Here is a 12,280-nt window from a genome sequence, read left to right as displayed (position 1 = left end):
TAAAAAACCCCAACCTCGTGTGAGTATTGCAACACTTTTATGTTTAACTGAAATAACCAGCTCCTTCAAAACCATCAAAATGAGGAGAAAAAAAAACGTGTCAAGTGGTGCGTGGGTTGTAATATGGCAGAGCTCTGATGAAGGCGTCCAGTCGTGTGCTGAAGAGATCACTGTCCAACGAGTTACCCAGAATGCACGTCGGGTTCTTGACGATGTTCTCCACATACAGCTGAAATACACACATGTGCGCGTACACGTCATTCACGTGGGGATGATGGTGTGGATTTGCAGAGCTCCTCACTGACGTTGCTGTAGATGTGCTGCAGCGCATCCCGGGCGTTGCTCACGGAAAGGTCTGTGTTCATGACAAATTTCAGTCCACTGGGGGTCTCGAAGTAGTGAAGACGATAGCGGCTGGTCTGGAAGGACTGGAAGCCCTCCTTCCTGAAAATGGCTAAGGAGCACAAGTGCAATGCAAACAAAAGGACTGAAAAACTGACCATGTAGCCCAAAGGATACGAGTCCAAAGGAGACATTTTACTAACGAAGGAGCGGATGGAGAACAGCATGCCGTACATCAGCTTGTACTCCTGCAGGCAAAAAGGTCACTTAGATTTTTTAAATCTCCCTTCAAATCAGGATTTCATTCAATCTATTATGGTTAATCTCAAGTCACTTGTTTTCAAATCAACTTTACCCATTTAAATAAATGGAAATCCATACCAACCCCAAAATTTGGAACATTTTGAAGTAATGTAAGAAATAGAGTAATGACATAAGTAAATAGAATGTAAATAATTTTACATCATGATTTTGTAGTTCATTTCACTGGACTTCGTGCTGCTCTGTTCTGGTGTGCATGTCTACTCCACCGTGGGGGCAATTATACATTAAAATTAATAAGCAGCTGTTTTGTTATTTTTCACAGCACATAACAGATATATTGCTGCGATTATTGAATAAACTCAGTCTGCATGTATTTCTACACCGTTTGTGCTCAAACATCAGTTGTTTGAAAGTTTTACAACGACTGCAACATCGATCCTAGTTTTGTGACCACTGCAAAAAAAAAAAAGGATCAACTGTACCTCCTCCTTTGAGATACCAGCTTGCTTCTTTCGGTTCCACTCGTTGTAATACAGGCACTTTCCATTTCGGTCGAATATGTACAGGTTATGCACAGTCATCTGAAGCACACACCACGAATGAACGGAATTAGGACATCATGTTGGCAAATGTTTTTTAAAAAATCCAGTTTCTATGTTATTTTTATTTTTTAGAATTATATCTAAACCGAGAAAGAGACATGTTTTTGGTATGTAGGGGGGTGAAACCCCACGCAGGCGCGGGTACATATAAGAGAGATTCGAACCAACCACCCAACTGTGAAGTAGACGAGCAAACACTTCACGGTGCTGTCAACTGCCGACTTCCCCGGTGTACATGTGAATTCAACAGATTTAAACCCTCAAATCCCTCACAAACACCGAACTTGGGTAAATGGACGATGGAAATTAAGTCTTGTAAGGCCAAAATAGAGATAACATTTATGAAATGAAATCCGTATTTACCTTGTTTTCCCATTTCCCGTAGGACCCCCAATGCAGAGGCGCCTGCTCATATGCCTGATTACAATATGCGCTCCACGTAATGATTTGCACTTTGAAAAAAAAACTAAAATTGGAATAAAAGCGCATAATGATTATTTTATTTATCTAATGCATTATTATGTACACATATTTTGAAACTACGACACAGAACTTATTTCTCACGAGGAGTGGACTTTGGCGGCACCGACGGGCAGCTCTCCGGGGGTCGATGCTACCTCTGGAGCGGCATTAAACTTCCAAAGACGAAATGGCCGTCAAGAAATCGTTATCGAGTTTTTGGCCAGCAATGCAGGGGGATTTTTCTTTTAGACATGCGTTGAGAGATGTCATCAAATAAACAATTTCGTTGGTACGTTGGAGCTGTAACTCTACTAAAGTCCAGTAGGTGGCGGCAGATGATTGTGTTGTGTTGACTCGGCCGTTGCCCGAGACACAGGCGTGTAGTAATAATAATAATACATTTTATTTATAAGCGCCTTTCAAGATACCTAAGGACACTTTGCAATAACAAAAAACACAAAACAATACGGGTAACGACTGGCTGGTGACGCCATTGACTTGTCCCCCCGTTTGCGAAGCAGAAATACAGACTGACAGGGGGTGGGGCACTCGAGAGATTCTGGTTGCGAATACTCCTTTTCATTAAAGTGAATTAAATTAAATTCGCCATAGATGTGAATATGAGTATGAACGGTTGCCTCTGTGTTTGTGACCAGTCCCAAGTGTATACAAAGTCAACTGGGACTGGCTCCAGATCACCGAGACCTTAATGAGGACAAGCAATAAAAAATAGATGGGTGGATTGATGGATGGATGGATGGATGAATGGGTGGCGACACTGACCTATGAATTCACCCATGTCAAGAGTTAGGATAATAGAGGCTGTTTTATCTGTGCTAATCTACACTAGGGTGTTCATCAATTGAGGTGGAAATGTACCCTAATGAGGACAAACGGTATAGAAAACAGATTAATTCCCTGAGCATAACTAACCCATCGGTTAGCTAATACGTCAAGAGGGGATAATAGAGATTGTCGTCATTAATGCATCTATAAGAATCTACAATCGGGAGAAAACAAATCCTCTGTCTTCCATTCAAGGTCATCATGGATTGTGAGCTCAAGTCCAGCCTCATGTGGGGTCAGACATCACATCTGTAACCACATGTGATGGGGGGGAATTAGCGTGCGATCAAATCAAAAAGTGGGCAAGTGTCCATATGTGACATCTGTGCACAGGCCCCAGTATTTGGGCATTTTTTTACTTTTAATCAGGATACATGAGTCGTGATAGGTCAGATTAGTGCAAGGGGTGGGTTTAAAAAGCATCCCATGAGCGGATAAAGGTAGACGGACGGACAGGGGACAGGAGACCAGGTAGTCAATCATTCTACTTCCTCATTAATGTTAGTATTCTTAGTTACAGCATTGTCAGCTCACATAATTGCAAAAATACATTTTTTAAACAATATTTATTGATATAGTTCAATGGTTGCTTGCATTGGCCACTGGCTTGACCTCAAACCGTGACAGAAGATTCCAGTAGACGTCAGGTATGAGCTAAGGTTGAAGCCAACTCCATAACTAACACTGGAGACTCATGTTAACTGGCTAACTGGAGGCTAACCCTGATAGTTAATATTAGAGGTAAAGTTAAAAGGTAACTTTGTAATCTAACGTTGGATGCTTACTTTGGAAGCTAACATTTGAAGCTAACATTAAAAGTGAAAGGATAACTTTGGAGTCCAATATTTAGAAAGCTAAAATTGAGGCTAACTTAATTGAACGTTTGGAAATTACCTTCTGAATCTAATTTCAGAAACTAATGTGTGAGCTAATGTTGGTCGCCAGTGTTAGTGATAAAGTTGGCGCTGCTTTTACAGTCATGTTCGCGAGCCGGGCGCCAGCGACGGTGGGAAAAGGTGCCAAGTTTTCTGTGGAAGAGCTGTACGGTTTTACCAAAAAGCCAAAGTTTACCAAAGGGCAATGCGGGAAAGCAGACAAAGCGGACAGCAAGAAGGACGTAAAAGAGAATGAAGAAGCGGTCCTGAAGTCTCACATCTTGGAGGCAGCCAAGCGGGTGATGGAAAGGCGACGGCTGGAAATTTACATGAGGGAATGTGACGTGACCATGGAGGATTGCGGCATGGCCTACAGGTGAGTGAGCCACGCAGAAATGCCCACAGCACCTCATAACATCCCATAGACACAAGTGACTTGATTAAAATGTTCCCCCCTAGCTGACAGAAAAAGCTAATAACTGTTATTAAAATCAGGTTTTGCTTTTTGATTCCTTTTTAAAATCTGCTTTATACCTCTTAAAAATGCAGTGCTGATATTGTTTGGTCTTTTTCAGAAATCTCGGAAAAACCGGACTCAGAGTGTCCTGTTTGGGACTAGGTAAACATCTCACTCACACATATGCACGCACGCACACCCACACACACACACGCGCGCACACGCACACACACACACACACACTTCTCTGCTTATTTTCTTTTCACAGGAACATGGGTGACGTTTGGCTCTCAGATCTCAGATGAGGTGTGTATGTGTGTGTTTTTTTGTAATGACTTCACAAACGTGTCCTTGACTGTGCGTGTGTGTGTGTGTGTGTGTGTGTGTGTGTGTGTATATATATATATATATATATATACCCGCAGATGGCAGATAGTGTGATGACGTTGGCGTACGATAACGGCATCAACGTGTTTGACACGGCTGAAGTCTACGCCTCTGGCAGGTATCCTACACGCCAAATGTGTGTGTGTGTGTGTGTGTGTGCGTGCATACAAGATGGAATCATGCAATCATGTATGTATTTCAGAGCTGAGACAACTTTGGGAAACATTTTAGAGAAGAAAGGCTGGAGGTAAAGTGATCACAAAGATGATGGAGTAACTCACCCGCCAGTTGTCGTTGTAATTGTTGCTTTTGTTGTTGACCAGGCGGTCCAGCTATGTGGTGACCACAAAAATCTATTGGGGAGGACAGTGAGTATGATTGACAGCCACTCAATCAAAAGACATTCTTAGATGTTGACATTGCATGGTGTTTTGCAGGGCCGAGACAGAGCGAGGGTTGTCGCGGAAACACATAATAGAAGGTAAACACACATACACTGACACACACACACACATAGACATGAACACGCAAAAGTTTGGAAGAACTCAAAGCGACACAGCAGAAGCTGAAAAAGTGTGTGTGTGTTTGTGTGTGTGCATGTAAGGGCTCCGTGGTTCTCTGGCCAGGTTGAAGCTGGACTATGTTGACATCATCTTTGCCAATAGAAGTGACGTCAACTCGCCCATGGAGGGTTCGTGAATGCACTCGGACCCTAAAGCTACGATGCAAAAATTAGAATGCTAACACACAGCGTGTGTCTCTGTGTGTACACGTGAATGCAGAGGTGGTGCGAGCAATGACATTTGTCATCAACCAGGGCATGGCCATGTACTGGGGCACCTCACGCTGGAATGCGATGGAGATCATGGTAAACTCCATCTGTGCCTGTAGCTTGAAACAATACTGTGTTACAACCATGTCCTGCGTGTGTGTGTATGTGTGTGTGTTTGTGTGGTTTGACAGGAAGCATACTCCATCGCTCGACAGTTTAATCTAGTTCCTCCGGTGTGTGAGCAGGCCGAGTATAACTACTTCCAGCGGGACAAAGTGGAACTACACTTGCCAGAACTCTACCACAAGATTGGTAGCCACCCCACCCCCCACCCCCACCCCGCATACACACACCCAGAGACGCGTGCACACACCCCGTTAATGTGACGTATTTCAGGTGTTGGGGCCATGACGTGGTCACCTTTAGCCTGCGGAATGATCACAGGAAAATATAACAGCGGCCTCCCTCAAAGCTCCAGAGCTGCCATGAAGGTGAAATGAGCTATCATGATCTCGAACACGCATCGGTTGCCATGGTGACCAATCGCGCATATGCATGCGCAGGGTCACGGGTGGCTGAAGGAGCGTCTCTGCAGCGACGAGGGCAAGCAGCAGCTGAGTAAAGTCAAAGAGCTCTATCTGTTGGCGGACAGGATCGGATGCACCCCCGCTCAACTTGCCATCGGTACACACACGCACACGCATACGCACAGGCACACAAGTAGGAAGTATTAAAAGCGTGAATTGGTGTGTGTCAGCCTGGTGTCTGCGCTGTGAAGGAGTCAGTTGTGTTCTACTGGGTGTATCCAACACAGAGCAGCTAATGGAGAACCTCAGTTCCATACAGGTAACCAAACCATCAACAACCAAGCAAACAGAGACCATCTGAATTACTGTGCACCAAACAATCACTCAGCACGAAATACAGTGCCCTTCCTTATGTCTTCCAGGTCCTGTCACAGCTGACTCCGGCCCTTATCGCAGAGATGGACACGTTGCTAGGCAACAAGCCCCGGAAGCCCACAAAGGAGGCAAAAAGCTGAGAGGCATCCATATTCAAATGAATGGGTGAAGCCAAAAGTGGCCCGGATGTAAATGGCCAACACTTCCCATTTGACAAATAAAAACCTAACTTTGTGTGATGACGTTTGTTCTTTTTCTTTTTTTATTTGGATTGCGTTACTCCAACTATCCGCAAGATGGTACCATTGTATGGTATTTTGTATTTTGGCACTGATCACACAAATTTAACTGTGTGCTCTCGGAAAAAAAAATCACTAACGATCGCTCTTAATTGATTTGAAAATAACATAATAGCTTCTCCGATTTGGCATCCCTAACCGGTTTCCCCTCTAACGACTCAGGGTTAGGCTCGTTGCACTACATTACCTCAAATATGACCGAGCCGCGCCTCTTTTGGTACAACCAATGAGCGAATCCAAACGACTAATGTCTACGTCGCACTAAACAAATATTCCAAAACAGCTTAAAACATAACATTTAAATTACATGTTTTTGTTTTCACACAGTCAGAATTACAGGGCGATTCTAAACGTTTGCTGTGCGTTCACATGTCTTTTTCCCGTTGTTGTCAGTCACTGGTTCCCACATTTCCGAGGTTTGACAAGCGTAATTCGGAGAGATTCGGACCCGGCTGCTGATTGGTCGGCTGCCCTAACATGTGTTCGGAAACATTCGACCACGCCTTCTGATTGGCCCGTGGCCTCATGTGACCCACCGTGCCGATTCACAGTGTCACCTTGGTCCTGGCTGCTGCAGGTGGACTGTCCGGCCCACAGGCAGGCACGAAGACAGGCAGTGAGCCGGGAATCGGAATCGGAGCCGGCTAACCATGACGTCTACGAAGAGCAAGACGTCTCCGAAGGCCGTCAAGTTCCTCTTCGGAGGCTTGGCTGGGTAAGCGCCACCGCTCGCTTGCCAGACTAGCGTGCTAACAGCTAGTTCGTTAGCCAGCTAGCTGCTTTCAGTGCCGAGAGTATCTATCATTTTTGAACTCCCCATGTATGACTGTCAGGCTGTTTTTCCTCCATCTGTGTGGCCATTAATGAGCATATTGCACATTATTTACATTATCAGTATGAACTCATGGTAGAGTTGAAATAATCAAAACAAGTTCTGCCTCGTTGATGAATGGTAAAGCCGGTTTTAAATTAGATGGCTGCTAGAACAAAGCAAACTTTTATGAACACCTCAAACCATATTAACTCTGTGTGTGTGTGTGTGTGTGTGTGTTTGTGTTTGTGTGTGATTGTGATTGTGATTGTGGTCGTGGGGGCATACAGGATGGGCGCCACCGTGTTCGTTCAGCCCCTAGACCTAGTGAAGAACCGCATGCAGCTGAGTGGTCAGGGCTCCAAGGCTCGAGAATACAAAACCAGCTTTCACGCAATTGCCTCCATCTTGAAGAACGAGGGCGTCGGTGGCATCTACACAGGGTAAGCCGCTGTGACCTTTCACCCTCCTGGCAAGTGGTTAATGTCCACTGTGTGTGTGTGTATGTGCACGTGTGCATCTTAGACTGTCTGCAGGTCTGCTGCGCCAGGCCACCTACACCACCACCCGTCTTGGCATCTATACCATTTTGTTCGAGAAGATGACCTCAGCCGACGGTCGCCCGCCAAACTTCTTCCTCAAGGTGCCTGACGCGAGCTCCCCCTTCCCCCTTCCACCAATTGGATCTCCACTCTGATACTGTCCTGTACTCCTCCTACAGGCGGTGATCGGGATGACGGCCGGCGCCACGGGGGCATTCGTGGGCACACCAGCTGAGGTCGCACTCATCCGGATGACGGCGGATGGGCGGTGAGGGTCACTACATCAGACCACTACTACATCTTGTTTCCATTACTATGACATCACTCTTGTCACTGTTACACCGTATGTCACTTTTACAACATTTTGTATTAACACTACATCACTGATGTGGTGCTACTTGATCAGGGATGGGCAACACAAAGGCTGGAGGGTGCAACAATTTTTCATCAGTGCTACTCGGGGGTCCACATAGAACCAGGCATTTCTTAACCAAATGTATGACAAAAATGCAATTTTAAATATGGACAAAATACATGCAAAATATGTTTAGTGAGCAACAAAATCACTACTTTTTTTCAGGGCAAAGGGCTCTTGCATAAAAACTGCTGTTCAAGGACAGCACGAAACTGCTGAACAAGAAACCAACATGAATCGCAAAACCTTTTTTTTCCCCCCTACAAAAATCAAGTCACTCAAAATTGGAACATTGAAATACTGTTTGTCCTCCATATCATTCCAAAACAGCAACAAAAATGATTATGACTACTGACGTTGTACAACAAGGCAGTAAAAGACCCACTGTAGGCGCAGCTGAGACATATCTGCCATCTAGTGGTGATTAGTGATATTACAATTTACAACCACAGCACATTTGCAGTTTGGCATCGGTGGATTTGCGTATTATCTATTTTTGTCCCCTGTCATCAATTATAGAGAATATTCATCGTTTGGGGGTGGGGGGCGGTTAAAAATGGTGGGGGAAGAGGAAAATTAATCGAGGGCCACTCAGAGTGTGGTCGAGGGCCACATGTGGCGCACCAGTATTAAATCATACAGCACTACGCCATTGTTTTTCCGGCGCTGATGTATTATTCAAACGTTACTCAATGATCGAACATGACATAATTTTGACTTTACTACTACATCTTACTTAAATCACTACTATATCATGTCACTAATGCATCCAATGTAACTAGTCAGTCATTTGTATGGCACGACGACATCATTGTTAATGCTCATCACTACACAGCGGCTGGAGAGTGATTGCGCAATTGTGGCATGTTCTCACATGACATCGTACGTGCAGACTTCCTGTTGACCAGCGACGAGGGTACACCAACGTGTTTAACGCCCTGGCTCGGATCATGCGCGAGGAGGGTGTCACCACGTTGTGGAGGGTGAGCGTCTGCCCACCTCCCTGCCTGCTACGCCCGCATTTGTCTGCTCTGGCTCATTGCTAATTTTGTGGGGTTCATTCATTCATTCATTCATTTATTTATTTATTTTAAGGGGTGCATTCCCACAATGGCGCGGGCAGTGGTGGTCAACGCCGCCCAACTAGCATCTTACTCACAGTCCAAACAGGCACTGCTAGACTCTGGTAAATACACACGTGCACAAACACCACCCCCCCACCCCCCCCGTTCATCCAGCTTGTGATCACTCACGTGCGTCTCATTTCCTTTAGGCTACTTCGGTGACGACATCCTGTGTCATTTCTGCGCCAGTATGATCAGCGGCCTGGTCACCACGGCGGCGTCCATGCCCGTCGATATCGTCAAGACCAGGTGAGACCCAGCGTTCGCGAAACCCAGCCGCGGGCCTCTCACCCCTAAATGTCTTTTTTTCCCAGAATTCAGAACATGAGAATGATTGACGGCAAACCCGAGTACAAGAACGGCCTGGTGAGTGTGCATGGGATGACATTGATGACAACGAAACACAAAAACAGTTTTCCCAAACGGGGGGAATGAATGCGCAAGCATGCTGGTGTCATCTGTGTTGTGACCTGTAGGAGGTGCTGGTGCGCGTGGTGGGCAAGGAGGGCTTCTTTTCGCTGTGGAAAGGCTTCACGCCGTACTACGCTCGCCTCGGACCGCACACAGTGCTCACCTTCATCTTCCTGGAGCAGATGAACCGCCTGTACAAGACCTACGTGCTCGAACGCTAACACACGCCGACCAAGACGGACGCGCGCACAAACGCAACCATAGGTGTTATAATTATATTCTTTTTATAAGAAGAACGGAAAAATGGGGATTTAGGTCATGGGTTACATCTTTCTGTCACTTATCGCCCCAACAACAACAGCAAGACTAACCACGGTGACAGATGCTCTATATGATGATGGTCTATTAAAAACTTTGGGACAGTTGGTTGGACTTTGTCAATGCATCACGTGACGAACATGAACACAGAGGGACGAGCACAAACCAGAGATACGCACATGCAAACATGGGGAGGACAAACACGGAGACGCACGTATGGAAACGCACAAGGGGACACTCACGAACAGAGACACGTGCCAACGGACGCACAAAAACAAAGACACACAAACACTGAGGTACACTGAAACTCGTACATGGACACAGAAACAGACAAAACACAAACATACAAGCAGATGCACACTGAGAACTAAACAAGGGAACGCACGCAAACGTGTGTATGTATATATATATATATATATATATAAAGCGGCCCGGTAGCCCAGTGGTTGCACGTCGGCTTCACAGTGCGGAGGTACCGGGTTCGATTCCAGCTCCGGCCTCCCTGTGTGGAGTTTGCATGTTCTCCCCGGGCCTGTGTGGGTTTTCTCCGGGTGCTCCGGTTTCCTCCCACATTCCAAAAACATGTGTGGCAGGCTGATTGAACACTCTAAATTGTCCCTAGGTGTGAATGCGAGCGTAGATGGTTGTTCATCTCTGTGTGCCCTGCGATTGGCTGGCAACCGATTCAGGGTGTCCCCCGCCTACTGCCCGGAGACAGCTGGGATAGGCTCCAGCACCCCCCGCGACCCTAGTGAGGATCAAGCGGTACGGAAGATGAATGAATATATATATATATATATATATATATGCGGCCCGGTGGTTAGTGCGTTGACCTCACAGTGCAGAGGTACCGGGTTCAATTCCAGCTGCGGCCTCCCTGTGTGGAGTTTGCATGTTCTCGTGCCTGTGTGGGTTTTTTCCGGGTACTCCTGTTTCCTCCCACATTCCAAAAACACGCATGGCAGGCTGATTGAACACTCAAAATTGTCCCTAGGTGTGAGTCTGAGTGCGGATGGTTGTTCGTCTCTGTGTGTCCCGCGATTGGCTGGCAACCGATTCAGGGTGTCCCCCGCCTACTGCCCGGAGACGGCTGGGATGGGCTCCAGCACCCCCCGCGACCCTAGTGAGGATAAGCGCATCGGAAAATGAATGAATTAATATACTCTTTATATACATACACACACACAGAAAAACAGACACAAACACTCAAATTTGGACACCCGCACGCAGAGATGTACACAATCAGACAACAAGGAGACGGGCACACAAACATACACATGATGAAGCCACTCAACGCGTGGACAAGCATGACTGTAAGTGTTATACGAAAGTCATGTAGTTGCCCACATAGTCTTGAACGTCGTCCATTTTCTACTACATCGCTACACTCTTGGACTAGTTGCTAGCTAATTGCCGTGAACATCAAGACAAGACAGGCAAGAGTCCATCCAGGAAGGGTCCGAGCCCGGATTCGAACCCCTGACCTTGTAACAGTCGAGGCAGACGTGCTTACCACTCGCTCACCTCGCCGGGCAGTTGTCAAGATTACTTTTCTATTTCTGCTCTCCACTGCTTAAGGTGAACGGAAAGGTTAAAGCGTGTGTGCGGCTGTGTGACTGACCTTTGCTTGAAGGCTGAGCGTGTCATATTTCTCCTTTAGATGAACTCTGACCTTCTCTCAGGGCGCGCCAGGGACCGTCTGACTGTTACACACGCACAGTGCATAATGTCATTCATTTTGGAACACAAAACAAATGTGGCTTGAGTGAATTTGTGGCTTAAGATTCCTGCCCCGAATACAACCTGTGTTACCATGGTAGCACAGGATGAAGCGCTTTCACAGACACCTTACATCAGAGGTGGGCAAAATACGGCCCGCGGGCCGAATCCGGCCCGTTGGTCTTTTTAATGCGGCCCGCCGAAGGTTGGTCCACAATTAAGGTTCGATGTGAATAATTGCATTCATTTCAATTGGACTTGTAATGACAGACCTTTCACCGCCAGGTGGCGCATTGACTTGAAGTTGCAGAACATGGGGGGGGGGGGTCTTTTTGACCACCTAGGACCTCTGTATCGCTCTTCTTCTACTGGTCTGATCACAACCCATCTGCAGCAATGCACAGGCCAAAATAGGTCATCAACAACACTGTTGTCATTTAAAAAAAAAGTATATTAATACAGTACTTTCATGCTTTTGTTGTGTTGATGTTTGATATGGACTGTCAACAAATGCAGTTTTTTTTAATGTACCATAACTCGTGCTGACCTGGCCCTTCTGTCAAATTTTAAAAGTCAATGCGGCCCCCGAGCCAAAAGGTTTGCCCACCCCTGCCTTACATGCTCGTGCAACACGTGCAAGCTCTTACATGTAGTGCTGTGAAATAGTATTTCTGATTTATGTGTACTTTGCATATTTATCTCATACAAAGGTTTCAGTTCATCAAACCGAGA

At 46.1% G+C, this 12,280-nt stretch overlaps 3 protein-coding genes across 5 annotated transcripts; 2 read left to right on the top strand and 1 right to left on the bottom strand.

The window, feature by feature from the left end:
• Positions 1-20: 20 nt before the first annotated feature.
• Positions 21-1,687, bottom strand: trappc1 (trafficking protein particle complex subunit 1). Of its 3 annotated transcripts, none has more exons than XM_052064064.1 (5): positions 1,572-1,687; positions 1,089-1,187; positions 520-590; positions 306-444; positions 21-229 (listed from the first exon to the last, which is right to left on the bottom strand). In XM_052064064.1, the coding sequence occupies exons 2-5, from the start codon at positions 1,185-1,187 to the stop codon at positions 101-103; spliced, it is 438 nt and encodes a 145-aa protein (XP_051920024.1). In that variant the 5' UTR covers positions 1,572-1,687; the 3' UTR covers positions 21-100. The 3 variants fall into 3 exon arrangements, with proteins under 3 accessions (XP_051920024.1, XP_051920031.1, XP_051920038.1); XM_052064071.1 differs by lacking the exon at positions 1,572-1,687 and adding an exon at positions 1,385-1,551; XM_052064078.1 differs by lacking the exon at positions 1,572-1,687 and adding an exon at positions 1,377-1,531.
• A 1,238-nt stretch (positions 1,688-2,925) lies between these two features.
• On the top strand, positions 2,926-6,151 carry LOC127609409 (voltage-gated potassium channel subunit beta-2-like). Its single transcript, XM_052079327.1, has 15 exons — positions 2,926-2,987; positions 3,494-3,767; positions 3,967-4,010; positions 4,117-4,154; positions 4,274-4,353; positions 4,438-4,482; positions 4,559-4,603; positions 4,673-4,716; positions 4,840-4,926; positions 5,018-5,103; positions 5,199-5,319; positions 5,404-5,498; positions 5,571-5,691; positions 5,765-5,853; positions 5,957-6,151. The coding sequence occupies exons 2-15, from the start codon at positions 3,496-3,498 to the stop codon at positions 6,047-6,049; spliced, it is 1,260 nt and encodes a 419-aa protein (XP_051935287.1). The 5' UTR covers positions 2,926-2,987; positions 3,494-3,495; the 3' UTR covers positions 6,050-6,151.
• A 580-nt stretch (positions 6,152-6,731) lies between these two features.
• Positions 6,732-9,936, top strand: slc25a11 (solute carrier family 25 member 11). Its single transcript, XM_052079336.1, has 9 exons — positions 6,732-6,923; positions 7,310-7,462; positions 7,545-7,662; positions 7,741-7,829; positions 8,869-8,959; positions 9,072-9,162; positions 9,250-9,349; positions 9,415-9,466; positions 9,577-9,936. The coding sequence occupies exons 1-9, from the start codon at positions 6,859-6,861 to the stop codon at positions 9,730-9,732; spliced, it is 915 nt and encodes a 304-aa protein (XP_051935296.1). The 5' UTR covers positions 6,732-6,858; the 3' UTR covers positions 9,733-9,936.
• Positions 9,937-12,280: the final 2,344 nt, after the last annotated feature.

This window comes from Hippocampus zosterae, chromosome 1 (genome assembly GCF_025434085.1).
Source record: "Hippocampus zosterae strain Florida chromosome 1, ASM2543408v3, whole genome shotgun sequence".
In the NCBI taxonomy this organism is placed as follows: Eukaryota; Metazoa; Chordata; class Actinopteri; order Syngnathiformes; family Syngnathidae; genus Hippocampus; species Hippocampus zosterae.
This window is presented reverse-complemented; position numbering and strand designations above follow the sequence as displayed.

What these genes read in the sequence shown, in the direction of transcription:
- trappc1 (XM_052064064.1), bottom strand. Translation starts at nt 1,187, where the DNA reads ATGACTGTGCATAACCTGTACATATTCGACCGAAATGGAAAGTGCCTG. An exon ending in AAAATGTCTCCTTTGGACTC is followed by an intron (nt 445 to 519) that starts GTATCCTTTGGG and finishes AGCCATTTTCAG; the next exon opens with GAAGGAGGGCTTCCAGTCCT. An exon ending in TGCAGCACATCTACAGCAAC is followed by an intron (nt 230 to 305) that starts GTCAGTGAGGAG and finishes TGTGTATTTCAG; the next exon opens with CTGTATGTGGAGAACATCGT.
- LOC127609409 (XM_052079327.1), top strand. Translation starts at nt 3,496, where the DNA reads ATGTTCGCGAGCCGGGCGCCAGCGACGGTGGGAAAAGGTGCCAAGTTT. An exon ending in GAAGTCTACGCCTCTGGCAG is followed by an intron (nt 4,354 to 4,437) that starts GTATCCTACACG and finishes TATGTATTTCAG; the next exon opens with AGCTGAGACAACTTTGGGAA. An exon ending in CCCCGCTCAACTTGCCATCG is followed by an intron (nt 5,692 to 5,764) that starts GTACACACACGC and finishes GGTGTGTGTCAG; the next exon opens with CCTGGTGTCTGCGCTGTGAA.
- slc25a11 (XM_052079336.1), top strand. Translation starts at nt 6,859, where the DNA reads ATGACGTCTACGAAGAGCAAGACGTCTCCGAAGGCCGTCAAGTTCCTC. An exon ending in CTCTTCGGAGGCTTGGCTGG is followed by an intron (nt 6,924 to 7,309) that starts GTAAGCGCCACC and finishes GGGGGCATACAG; the next exon opens with GATGGGCGCCACCGTGTTCG. An exon ending in CGGATGACGGCGGATGGGCG is followed by an intron (nt 7,830 to 8,868) that starts GTGAGGGTCACT and finishes TCGTACGTGCAG; the next exon opens with ACTTCCTGTTGACCAGCGAC.